The sequence below is a fragment of the Myotis yumanensis genome, unplaced genomic scaffold, assembly GCF_028538775.1.
Source record: "Myotis yumanensis isolate MYYU_CA2020_CCGP unplaced genomic scaffold, mMyoYum1.0.hap1 SCAF_9, whole genome shotgun sequence".
NCBI classification, from domain to species: Eukaryota; Metazoa; Chordata; class Mammalia; order Chiroptera; family Vespertilionidae; genus Myotis; species Myotis yumanensis.
In genome coordinates, this window is record NW_027223760.1 from 38569445 (window position 1) to 38581599 (window position 12155).

The 12155-nt window shown below is 56.2% G+C and overlaps 1 protein-coding gene across 6 annotated transcripts; it reads right to left on the reverse strand.

Annotated features, from left to right (window-relative positions):
- Positions 1–1090: 1090 nt before the first annotated feature.
- On the reverse strand, positions 1091–11803 carry ZNF467 (zinc finger protein 467). 6 transcript variants are annotated; one of them, XM_070424136.1, is made up of 6 exons: positions 11298–11803; positions 9485–9559; positions 9154–9228; positions 8537–8659; positions 7616–7729; positions 1093–4958 (listed from the first exon to the last, which is right to left on the reverse strand). In XM_070424136.1, the coding sequence occupies exons 3-6, from the start codon at positions 9185–9187 to the stop codon at positions 3472–3474; spliced, it is 1758 nt and encodes a 585-aa protein (XP_070280237.1). In that variant the 5' UTR covers positions 9188–9228; positions 9485–9559; positions 11298–11803; the 3' UTR covers positions 1093–3471. The 6 variants fall into 6 exon arrangements, with proteins under 6 accessions (XP_070280241.1, XP_070280242.1, XP_070280237.1 ...); XM_070424137.1 differs by lacking the exon at positions 9485–9559; XM_070424138.1 differs by lacking the exons at positions 9485–9559; positions 11298–11803 and adding an exon at positions 9617–9781.
- Between the last annotated feature and the right edge of the window lie 352 nt (positions 11804–12155).

Sequence of the window (12155 nt, forward strand, 5' to 3'; positions counted from 1 at the left end):
CTCACATGAGGATATTCTTTCCATTGTTTTTTAGACTGGAAGGGAGGGGGAAAGACGGAGAGAAACATCAATGTGAGAGAGACACATTGATTGGTTGCCTCCTGCATGCGTCCCAACACACCAGGGCTGGGGCTGAGCCTGCAACTGAGGTACATGCCCTTGACCGGAATCAAACCCAGTACCCTTCAGTCCACAGGCCAACACTCTATCTACTGAGCCAAATCGGCTAGGATGAAAGGAAATTTCTTAATTTGATAGAGATTACCAAAAAAATAGCGTAAACGTGATACTTAATGGTGACATATGAATGTTTCTTCAGATCAGGAACAAGGAGAGGAAATACACTCTCACTATTATTCAGCATTAGCGTGGATGTTCTAGCTAGGACAGTAAGGCAAGGGAAGAGAAGGCATGAAAATCCAAAAGAAGGAGGAAAGGAGTCATTACAAGTGATATGACCATACACATAGACAACTGAAAGCAATCTATAATCTATTACAATTAATTTTTTAATTAAAAATTTTCACTTATAGCAAAAAATATTCAAGAATCTAGGAATAAACCAGAAAATATTTCTATAGAGAAAACTATTGAGCACTGTTTAATAGTTTCCTTCACTCCTTACTTCTCATAACAGTTAAGGCAGATGTTAATACTACTATTATAATTCTTATTTCACAAACGAGGAAAGCGAAGCACAGAGAGGAGAATAAGCTTGCTCCAGGTCACACAGCCAGTAGGGGGGTTGAACTGCACTTGGAACTGGGGTAACTGGCTTCAGAGCAAAGTGAGGCCCTTAAACATGCAGAGCAAGAGGACACTGAAAGCTGCACCCTCAAAGTAGGTGTGTGCAGTCTGAGGCAGAAAAGAAGTAGATTATTTTTAAATTTACTTACCTGCAACCACTTGTAAGCTCTGAGTGAGGGCAGATACGTATTGTGTCTGTGCACCAAACACTGGGTCAGGGACAGAGGGGTGTTCAATAAACAGGAACTGAATATCTGAATGAATGGTGCATTTATTTGGATTTGAGACACCAGAGAGTGAGTGAGGCTGTTTGAATAAATTTACTGAAATTTCCCAAGTGTTCATAGAGCCCTTGGATTCTCATCGAAACTGTGCACATTGACATCTGGGGCTCAGCGCGGTGCCTGTTTCTCTGGGGCTAATAGGCTGCTCAGACATCGTTACAGGAAGTTAGAAAAGTGTTCTTTCTTATTCCGGAGCATCCGTGTCTGCCCAGCATGTCCTCGGACTCCATCCTCTCCATTTTAAATGTTTAAATGTTTCTGGCTTGGTGGTAACCTGAACCTGGGCTTTAAGGTGATGAAGGACAAGACCCTAGCCCAGCCGTGGGCAAACTACGGCCCGCGGGCCGGATACGGCCCGTTTGAAATGAATAAAACTTAAAAAAAAAAAAAGAGCGTACCCTTTTATATAATGATGTTTACTTTGAATTTATATTAGTTCACACAAACACTCCATCCATGCTTTTGTTCCAGCCCTCCGGTCCAGTTTAAGAACCCATTGTGGCCCTCGAGTCAAAAAGTTTGCCCACCCCTGCCCTAGAGCCATGGTCCTCATCCCTGGGTGCACATTGGGATCACTTGGGGAAAGTTTTGAAAATCAGGTTCGGGCCCCATTTATGCAGATTCTAATTCAATTGGTCTCGAGTGGAGAGAGCATTGATGTCTGTCATCTGTCTGTCTGTCTTTCTATATCCATCCATCCATCCATCCATCTTTATATCTACCAATCTGGACATATATAAAGTCTTTGTTGAAATATAACAAATATACAGAAAAGTGCACATGTCTATTGGTATATTTTCACGTTTCCAGGAGATTCTAATGTGTTGAGAACCATTCTTATTGGCAAAACTGTAGAACAAAGTTTATGTTTGGGCCTTTCCCACTTTTTCCCTTCAACCTTTCTCTCTACTTACCAAAAAGAGCTTCTACATCGACCCATAACTGGCAGCATCTCATGTATTTATTTAATTCCAAATTGATATACAGAGTGTCATTGCTGTGCCGGGAGCCCCAGGTGGGCCCATGCACCTTCATCAGATATCAGAAGTTCACTGTAAGGAGTGGAACAGGGATAGGGACCACAGACCCCTAAAGAAAGGGAGGTGGGGATCTCAGGGGAGGGAGTGGCGGGTGAGGGGGTGCAAGCCCTCTCCAGTTGGGGGTCAGTGTCCCTTGGTTGAATGAGGCCAATTTCTGCTCAGCCCCAGTCATGAGCTGCCAGATCTTCTGACTTCGTGAGAGAAGCTGGAAGTCCAGATTTTTATGTGAACTATCCAAGTATTTACAATGCTGCTGGGGCAACGCAATGGCCCCTATTTATAGCCACACTGTCACATTTACTGTGACCACCTGCTCATGGCCAGGAAACTTAGAACTCACTGCATTCAAACCCCCCTTTCCTTCTCCCTTGCCCCTCGTCAACATCAATAATCTTATTGTAATGAGAAAGCAGAGGCCCAGGAAAATGAATGTGCTGCTCCAAGTCTACAAGAGGCACAGGAGGGGTCAAACCCAGGACTCCTCATTCCAGGTTCAACTTGTTCCCCGTCCCTTTACTGACAGGCAGCGAGCTCTCCCAGCTGCCTCGGCTGGGGAAGCACAGCTACAGAGACGTCTGGCTCAAGCATCCGTGTGATGGGAAAGAAATTTCATACACCACTAATGTCCTTCCTCATGGTGCCAGGCAGGGTGGAAGCTGGGGCTGCTTTTCTGAGAACCCCTTGGGAGAGCTGCAGACAGCAGAAGTTCCAGAGCTCCAGAAGCCAGGGTTGCCTTGTGTCTCCATGGGAACAGCCCAGCCAAAGGGCACCTGCCCCCTCTCTGTGTATTCCCCATGTTCCAGCCTTCAACACCTGGCATGGGAACTGTATACTAGTGTTTCTTCCTCTTCAAATTTCTGAGCTAGAGGCAGGGAGCAGGGGAGTGGTTTGGAAATTAGCTGTATTATATGTTGATTTGGTAGAGCGATTACCAGCAGCTGGGTAAGTGGAACTCACCCAGGGTAGGTAAAGCCAGGTCCTCTGTGTGTGGATTAGTCAGGGGTTCCCTCCCCCAGCTCATTTAAAAGCCCCAGAAACTTCAGATTTAAATTTTAATGACACTATAAGCACTCAGATAACCATTCTTTCCCTCCCCCTGTAGAGGTTCCTGACTTGGCCAGGGGTGGTCCAGGGAACTTCAGCTTTCCAGGGCTTCTCTTGGTGGGAGCCTTCCAAGGACTCAGGCAGGAATTATTCCCAGCAAGGGTTCACTCAGCACTTTGTTGCAGAATGTTAAAGCTGGCTATCCTTTCCGGACGTCTCCCCAGCAAGATGGAGAGGAAAGAAAAATAGCCATCAGGGCCTAGGCCATCCTGCCACAGTGCTCACCCGCTTGGACTTGGGTCTCTCCAACCAGGAAGCAACAGAAGGCAAAGGAAGGGCCTGGACAAGAAGGAGGCTCAGAAGAAGAGTGGGGGCGTTGCCACCTCCGTGGGAGTGGGCCAGGCTGGGGCCGGGAGGTCAGCGTCGGAGGCCAGGTGGGCCGCTTCGCCGTGGATGCGCTGGTGCCGCACTAGGTGAGTCTTGCGGCTGAAGCTCTTGCCGCACTGCGGACAGGAGAAGGGGCGAGAGCCCGTGTGGATGGCTTGATGGCGGACCAGGTTGGTTTTGGAGCTGAAGCTACGGGCGCAGACGGTACAGGCGTGGGGCCGACTGCCCGTGTGCACCGCTTGGTGGCGGCCCAAGTGGGACTTGCGGCTGAAGCGGCGGCCGCACTGCGCACAGGCGAAAGGCCTGGCGCCGCTATGGGCCCTAGAATGGGCGACCAGATTTGGCCGCGAGCCGAAGCGACGGCCACACTGCGCGCAGGCGAAGGGTCGCTCGCCCGTGTGCACCCTCCGATGCCGCGCTAGGTGCTGCCCGTGGGCAAAGCCGCGTCCACAGTCTGGGCAGGAAAAGGACCGCTCGCTGGCGGGAGCGCCCTGGGGCGCCTGTGTGCAGCGTTCCCCGCAGGCCAAGGGTTCGGTGGCACCGCCCAGTGCGCACTCGTCACATCCAAAGGGGCGCCCCTCGCTGCCGTGCAGACGCTGGTGCGTGGCGAGGTTCTTCTTCCAGCCGAAGCTCAGTCCGCAATCAGAGCAGACGAAAGGCTTAGGTCCCGGAGGGGAAGGGGTCAGGGTCTGGGCAGGAGAACCCGGAGGGGCGGGCACATCGGAAGACAGCGGGGCGCGGCAGGCCGCCTCGTGCACCCTTTGGTGCCGCGCCAAGTGCTGCTTGTGCGTGAAGCTGCGTGAGCACTGCGCGCACTGGTAGGGCCTCTCGCCCGTGTGGATGCGCTGGTGGCGGATCAAGTGCGTCTTTTTGCGAAAACGCTTCTCGCACTCGGTGCAGGGGAAGGGCCGCTCGCCCGTGTGCGTCTTCTGGTGCGAGCCCAGGTGTATCTTCTGGCTGAAGCACTTGCCGCACTCGGTGCACGGGTAGGGCCGCTCGCCCGTGTGCGTGCGCAGGTGGCGGGTCAGGTGGGCCTTCTTGCTGAAGCGCTTGTCACACTCGGAGCACGGGAACGGCCGCTCGCCCCGGTGGCTGCGCTGGTGCAGCAGCATGTGCGCGCGCTGCGTGAAGCTGCGGCCGCAGTCGGGACAAGCGGACGGGCCCTCGCCGCGGTGCAGCCTCTGATGCAGCCGCAAGGTCAGCTGGTCCCTGAACCGCCGCTCGCACTCGGCGCAGCCATAGGGCTTCTCTGAGGCAGGAGTCCACCCGGCCAGCGAGAGCCCGCCCAGGGCCCCGGGGATCCCCGGCTCCAGCTTATAGGCGGCGGCCAGAGGCCCCAGGTCAGGTGTGGGAAAGGGGCCGGGCAGTAATGACAGATGCTGGGGCCATTCGACTCTGTCTTCTGCCTCCTGATCCTCTTCCTCCACCTTCACTTTTCGAATCATCCACTCCTCTCCTGAAAAGCCAAAACAAGACAAGTCTATTAAGCCCCACGTTTATTTATGCAACGTTCATTTGCCAGTAGACCACCACTTCCTGGAGTCCCGCATTCTGGCTTCTGTTCTGTCCACTGGGGAATGACCAAATCCGAATATCTCCCCTTCTCTGCAGACAGGACGCCTGGTGACCGCCCTGCCCCCTCCTACAGGGGGCTTTCTCCCAGGCTTGCCCATGTCGATAGGAGGATAGGAGCGCCGATCAGAGCACTTTCCCTGCCTCTGAACATGAATGTTGTTCAAGGTTCAGACCTCAGGCGTCACTCTGGGTTCATATGCCCATGGCAGCCGTCCCAGATCTTCCTGTCTAGCAGGCTCCTTTCTGGAACCACAGTCTCTCAACTTCAGTTGAGCAGCTCCCCTCCGAGTCCTAAAAATTGGCTGTAGCTCCAAACAGCTCCTCTTTCCAGACCTACCCGCTTACTTTAATGAGAACTGCAGCTTCCTTCTCCCAGATGCTGGGCTCAGAACCTTTGAGCTTCCCCTGCTCTCAGACTTTCCACAGTGGGCTTTGTATTCCGTCCTGCTGTCTCTCCAACTCCCTTCCTTCTTGCTTCTACAGCCAGGAGGGAAGTCCCACTTTGGAAAAAGGAGTGTGTGTACAGGGAACCACTGAATGGTGCTGACCTCTGGAGAAGCAGGGAGGGCCTCTTGGGAAGCAGATCTGATGTGGGTTTTCCTGGAGCTTGGCCGCTGGTGGAAATAGAATGGCCCAGCTGACAGGAAGGAGCTGAAGGCCCAAGGTTCAGCGTCCACTTGGGTTCTCCTCTGCCATTAACCAGCAATGCAACCTTGGTTAACTTACCTCTTTGAGCTAAGTTTGTTAGCTTGCTTAGGGATAAGGGTTGGACTAGTTCATAGTTCCTAAACCTGGTGCCACATCGTAATCTCTTGGGGGAACTTTTACAGAATGCATCTATGGGAGCAGAACATATGAATCTGTTCTCTTTAAAGCTCCCAAAGTGATTCTTGTTTGAGAACCATTGAACCAGATTATCTGAGTTCCTGTCTGGCTCTAAAAGTCTGTAATAGCCTGAGCCTTGGTTACATTACACATGGACTGTCACAACTGCATTTATTCCCAGTCTCTTTTATTGGCCTATCAATTCCAAACAACTAGTTATCCTGTTGTGATATTGGCTTTCTTTTTTATTGTGCCACTCTTCTACTCAACAACCAGCAGTAGCTCCCTATTAACAGGATAAAGTAAGTTCTAGCTGCACCTGAGGTGCAACTTTCTTTTTATCCCAGGCATAAGCCATTTACTTTAGCCAGGCTGGTCTGCTCTAACTCCAGTCACGTGTCAACTTTCCTGCCTTGTAGTCTTTTCTTAGTCTAGAATGTTTTCCCATCCTCCACCCACCCTCATGAGAGCTGAAGGTTACACCTTTCTCAAAATGCAGCACAAATCAAAATCTTCAACAAATCCAGTGCCTGTAGCACTTACTGTTAATACTCATTGTGACAAGGCTTTATTGTTATGTTAATTCTTTATTCTAGCTCATATTAGTGTCAACTAGGTTTAAGCTTCTGGAGGGCCGACTTCTTGTGTCCTATTTCCTATGTATCTAATAAAAATGTGTATGTGTCTAATAAAAATGAAAATGGCCACCATTTATTGAATGCCAATTATAGATGTACTGTGTATACATTATCACAAGCCTTCACAACAAACATGAAATTACCCTGTTTACAGATGAACAAACAGGCTCCTGGAGGTGAGATAGCCAATCCAAGATTACTCAGCTAGGGGATGTGGAACAAGGATTCAAACAGGTCTGCATCGCTTTAGAGCCTGTCTCTTTCCACTCCACCTAACAGCCTAGATTAGAGTCTGGTCGGCAAACTGCGGCTCGGCAAACCGTGGCTCGTGAGCCACATGCAGCTCTTTGGCCCCTTGAGTGTGGCTCTTCCACAAAATACTGACTTCTGCATATGGGCCACAAAGTTTCAATTGCACTGTACGTGCATGCCCGCACGTGGTATTTTGTGGAAGAGCCACACTCAAGGGGCCAAAGAGCCACATGTGGCTCTCGAGCCGCGGTTTGCCGACCACAGGCCTAGACCTAGTAGACATTAAATAAATCCTTGTGGAATAAATGACATCTCTCAGGCAAATGATGATAAGGTTGGTGCTAGTGGAAGGAAGTGATGGGCAGGATTGTAGAGAGAGAATCAACTGTTCCATCGCCCTGGGTATGGGGGAGATGAGTCAAACAACAGATTTGGGTACCACTGAGATCAGTGATGTGGGGGAGGGAGCATGTCTGGGCAGAGACAATGAAAAAGTTAATCAACGCACCATATGTTTTCATGGAAATTATAATTCAGGCCATCTACAAGTCTGTACTTAGACTGGGGCAGAGATGGGGGAAGTCAGGACTTCTAGAGTACGTTGACACGATGGTGTGTTTCTCTTGGATCGGCCTCGCTGATTCCTGTTGTCTAGGGATGCAGAATTCCCTCTGGGTGCTGAAGCTCTACGAGCAGAAAGGTGCCAGGGCCTGATTCGTCTTGTGTTGGAAGGGCCTGGAGTGGCTGCCACATCAGATAGCAGCTCTGGAGCTTACAGAGCCCCTGTTCCCTCCACCTTGTCCACTGCTGAGGGAAGACTCACCTGGGCAGGAGCCCACAGGCTCAGCCTTCTGTGGTGTGTGTGCCTGGCTTCCTTTGCAGGGAGCCTCAGCCTGTTCAGGGTGGGCATCTTCCTCCAGTCTGGGGGCCTTGTGCCCTGGCAGAGAACAAGCTACCTCAGGCCACTGCAGACATCACAGATGGACAGAGAGCCCCACTGATGCTAGGAAGCAGGGGAGTTTGAAACCCCAGTCCCAGCCCTATAGGCAAGGACTACACCCAGCCCATCTCATACCTTCAGGGGCTGAGTTCTCAGTGGCCTGGAGCAGCTTCAGGCTCCTTCAGGCAGGGCAGCTGCTTAGGCACTTCATGGTTGCTAAAACCACAACTGTGAGGAGTTTCTGGAATATGTGTGTGTGCAAGTACAGGGCCTGCCCTTCAGCTTACATGAGGCTCCTCGGAGGAGGCCTGGGGACCTCCCTGCCACCAGATGGACGCTGTTCCATGGCAAATCATGGGAGAAGATAGTGATGTCAAAAAGCCAGGCACATCCCTTCCTTAGGTATCTTCTCTTGGTATCCGTTTAGCCACTTCCCTGTTTCAAATCTTGCTCAAATTTTAGCTTCCCAAGGAGGCCTATTCTCACCACCCTATTTAGGCTTATTCTGCTCCACCCACCTACAGCAGTCTCAGTTCTCCTCACTCTGCTTTATCCCCTCCTAGCACGCATCCTCTTCTAACAGGGTTTATAAGTGTACTTGTTTTTACATTGGGTGGACTCCCTGCCCTCACTAGGAGTAAGCTCCTGGAAGGTAGAGGTCTTTGTCTATTTGGTCACTGAGGTATGCCAAATATCCAGAATGGCACTTGGCATTAAGCAGGTGCTCAATACATATTTGATGAAGAAAGGACGATGAAGGACGATTCCCCCCTGAGCCTCCATCCAGGGTCCCCACTTACTTACCCGAACAGGAAGAGGAGCCCAGCGCTCTCTCTTCCCTGGGAGGGCACATCTGCTCCTGGGCATTATGGGACCCTTCCCCAGGCTCACTTTGGGGGGCCATCTCTGGCTGTCCCACAGAGAATCCTGTTGCAGGTAGAAGGATGGGTCCAAGTAAGCATCCAGTAGAGAGAGGTGACCAAAGGCAGGGGCTCTTCCCCTTCCCCCCAGCCCACCCAAGGGACTTTTCCCAACCTGCTCAGGTAGGGAGGGTCCCTGTCAGCAGGGACAAGGGACAGCTAGGCTGCCAGCAGTCTGGCCAGGTGTCAACCTGAGCCCCTTTGTGTTGAGTCAAGCACAGGTGAAGGAAGTGAATTCAATATCCTGATGCTCTGTGAGTACGCATGTGCACATGTGCACATACAGGCTAGCACAACCTCCAGTGTGGGCAGGCATTCACAAACACCCTGAAGAAACCCAAAAGGATACTGCCCTAAAGGTTCCAGGGGTCTCAGGAGTCTTGGGGGTGCGGTCTCTGAGGATGGCTCTCCTTTCTTTATTGTAGAGAAGCAACAAGCCCAACAGGCTTCTGAATCCGCCCCCCCCCCCCCCCAAGTTCCTCCCAGGTTCTGCTGGCTCACCCAGGGAGCTGAGGGCCTCCAAGGTCTCTCTCATGGCAACCCCAGGCAGCTCCTTCTGGGGATCGGCCACACACCCTAAGGAGAAAATACATCCTTGCTCAACTTCTTCTCAGGGCAGCTTCTACCTGGGCGCTGGCCCTGCCCAACCTCTCCCATCACCTATCCCCAGGAGCTGCAAAAGTGATGTCCCAGCCAGGTACAGGTGAGGGAAAAGAGGGGAGGTGGATTTCAGAGGGTAAAGAGATCTTTACAGGTGGCCCAAGGAGAAGATCTGAAGCCATTTCTGCAAGCTCCGGTCAGCTCCAGACAGAAGTCAGCAGCACCCCCTCACCTGGTGGGTCTCTCAGAGCCAGCCCCTCAGTGATCCTGTCCGGGGGAGGAGGGGTGGCAGGGGCAAGTCGATTCTCTGGGGAGAGAGTGGAGGGTGGAGGGTGGGACACCAGACTGGGGAGCAAGGACACACCCCCTCGCCCTCCAGCTGTCACTGCGGGCGCCGGTGGAACAGGAGCCAGCGGAGGGGCCGAGGTGAGTGTCACTATTGGACAACTGGTGGGGGAGGCCCTCGACAGGGTCCTCGCTGAAGGCAGGACATGGCTCTTGCTTCCTCTCCCCAAACCCTATCTCAAACCATCGCTCCTCCCCCTCGGGGTCCCCGCCCCCAGTAGGGCCACCCCGCCCTAGTGCCCCCAGCCTCGCTCCTCCGCCAGCGGGCGCCCTGCCCCCTCCCAGCAGACTGCCCTCCCCCGAAATCTTTCTGGCAGCCATCCCTCTCCCCTCCCTTCTCTGGCTCCCTCCGCCTTCCGCCCGCTCTCCCCACTGAATCTGGCTGGCTCCCCAGCTCCGCCCCCTGCCTCGCCCCTCCGGCTCCTCCCCCTGCACACAGCCCGCGGGCCAACCCCTCCCCGGCCCTCCGCCCCGCGACCCTCGACTCCGCTCCGCAGCGCTCCCCTCCCCCTCCCCCTCCCCCTCCCCAGGCCGCCTGTCCCTTCCCTCCGGCTCTCCCCGACTCCATCCCCCTCCCCGGTGCACACCCTCCCCCTTCCTCTACCCCTCCTCTTTCCTTCCTCCCGGCACTGCCCTCCTCCCCGCGGTTCTCCCCCTCTCCGCTCGCCCCTCCTCCCCCCTCTCCTCCCCCACTCTGGTCTCCCTTCCTTCTCCTTTCCTCTCTTCACCTCAGTTCCCTCCCTCCTCCTGCCGCCCCAGCCCCCTCCCCCTCCCCACACCCGCTCCTCCCTCCTCCCTCCCTCCCTCCCGCAGCTCTCCTTCCTTTCCGAGGCCCCCGACTCCCTTCCCCCTCCGCCTCCCCAGCAGCTCTCGCTTCCCCTCCCTCCCGGTCCCCATCCCCAGACCCGCTCTTCCCCTCCCCCTTCCCCTCCCCCTCCCCCTCCCGGTCCAATCCCCAAGCTTACCCCGTGTCTCTCCCCCCCCCCCCCCCCCCCCCCCCCCGGCGGCCCCCTGGCCACTCGCTCCGGACCTTCTGCTCGGCCCTGCCCTGCCCACCGCTGCCTCCAACACACCTCCGTCTCCCCTCCCCATTTCTGCACCCCAGGACTTCTCCACCCCCTCCCAAGTTTGCCTCCCGACCAGGTCCCTCCCGTCCCACCTCCCCGCTCCCTTCGCTCCCCGAGCCTCTGCGCCCTGACTCCCTCCAGGTCCCCGCTTCTCCCCGCTCCCGGCTCACCTGTCAGCACCCTTCTGCCCCCCCCCGCCCCCCTCCAACCCGATCCCTGAGCCGGGTTTTCCTTCCCCGCCCCCTCCCTCACTCCCTCTCCCTCTCCCTCTCCCTCTCCGGATCCTCCCCACTCCCTCCCCTCGGAGCCTTGCACCCCTTCCCACCTGAGTCCCCCCCCCCCCCCGCCCCGCCCCTCTCCGGCCCCGGCCCTTCCCTCCAGGGTCCGGTCACTTCTCTGCACAACCCTGACTCCCCCGACAGGTCCTCCCTCCCCAGGCCCTCCTCCTCCTCCCGCCCCGCCCCTCCCCTGCCCTTTCCTTCCCCTCCCCCTCCCCCTCCCCCTCCCCCCGCGCGCCCCCCACCCCGGGGGCTGTCACCTGCGGGGAGCGGGCTGTGACCGAGCCCGTGTGTGTGTGGGGGGGGGGGGGGGCGGGCGGAGCCGCCGGCTGTGGGGCGCCTCCAGGGCCCGTACCTGGCGGCCGGTCGGCCGGGTCTCCCCGCAGCTGCCGGGATCCCGGACGGCTCTGCTCTCTATGGCGTCCGCTGCCCGCAGCTCTGGTGCGGACTGACAGTCTGACAGCCCTGAAACTTCGAGGGGAGGGGAGAGGAAAAGACGCGGGGGGGGGGGGGGGGAGGAACCGCGCCCGGCAGGGGAAGGGGAGCGAGGCCGCCGAGGGGAACGGGAGGGGGGCCACCGGGGGGGGGGGGGGGGAGGCCGGGGCAGGGTGTCCGGAGGGAGGTCGCGGGCGGCGCGCAGCAGGGGCAGGCGGGCAGGTGAAGGTTGGAGGGACGAGGGCTGGAGTAGGTGCTGGGAACTGGGAGCTGAGGAGCGGGGAAGGGGCGAGGGGGGGAGAGGAGGGAGGGGGGGAGGGAGGTGGAGGAGGGAGAGGAGGCCGGGAGGACGGGCTCGGGCTGCCGGGGAGGGTGCGGGCGGGCGCCGTGGGAGGAGCCGGGGAAAGGTGGAGCTCGGGGCGGGGGCGGGGTGGGTGAGGAGTCGGGGGGACGGGGAGGAGTGTCAGGGTGGGCGCTGCGGTCTCTGATGGCGAGTGCCCGCCGGAGTGTGTCTACCCCACGTTCCCGCGGCGGGACCCAGCCTTAGCGGCGGGTCGGTGGGGTCGGTATTGGAAACGCCAGCCCCGCCCGCTCTCAACCTGGATCCCACCGGGATCGACCCCGACCCACGCCCTGCGGCCCGCGGTCGGCGCCCCGAGACCTGCTTCTGGAGCGGGTCCCTTGGCACTGTGTCTGCTCAGAATGGGCCCTTCGAAGTAGAAATCGGGTGGGGGCTTTGAGTCCCGTCGCTAGAAAGCAGGCAGGGCTGGAGGGGAGG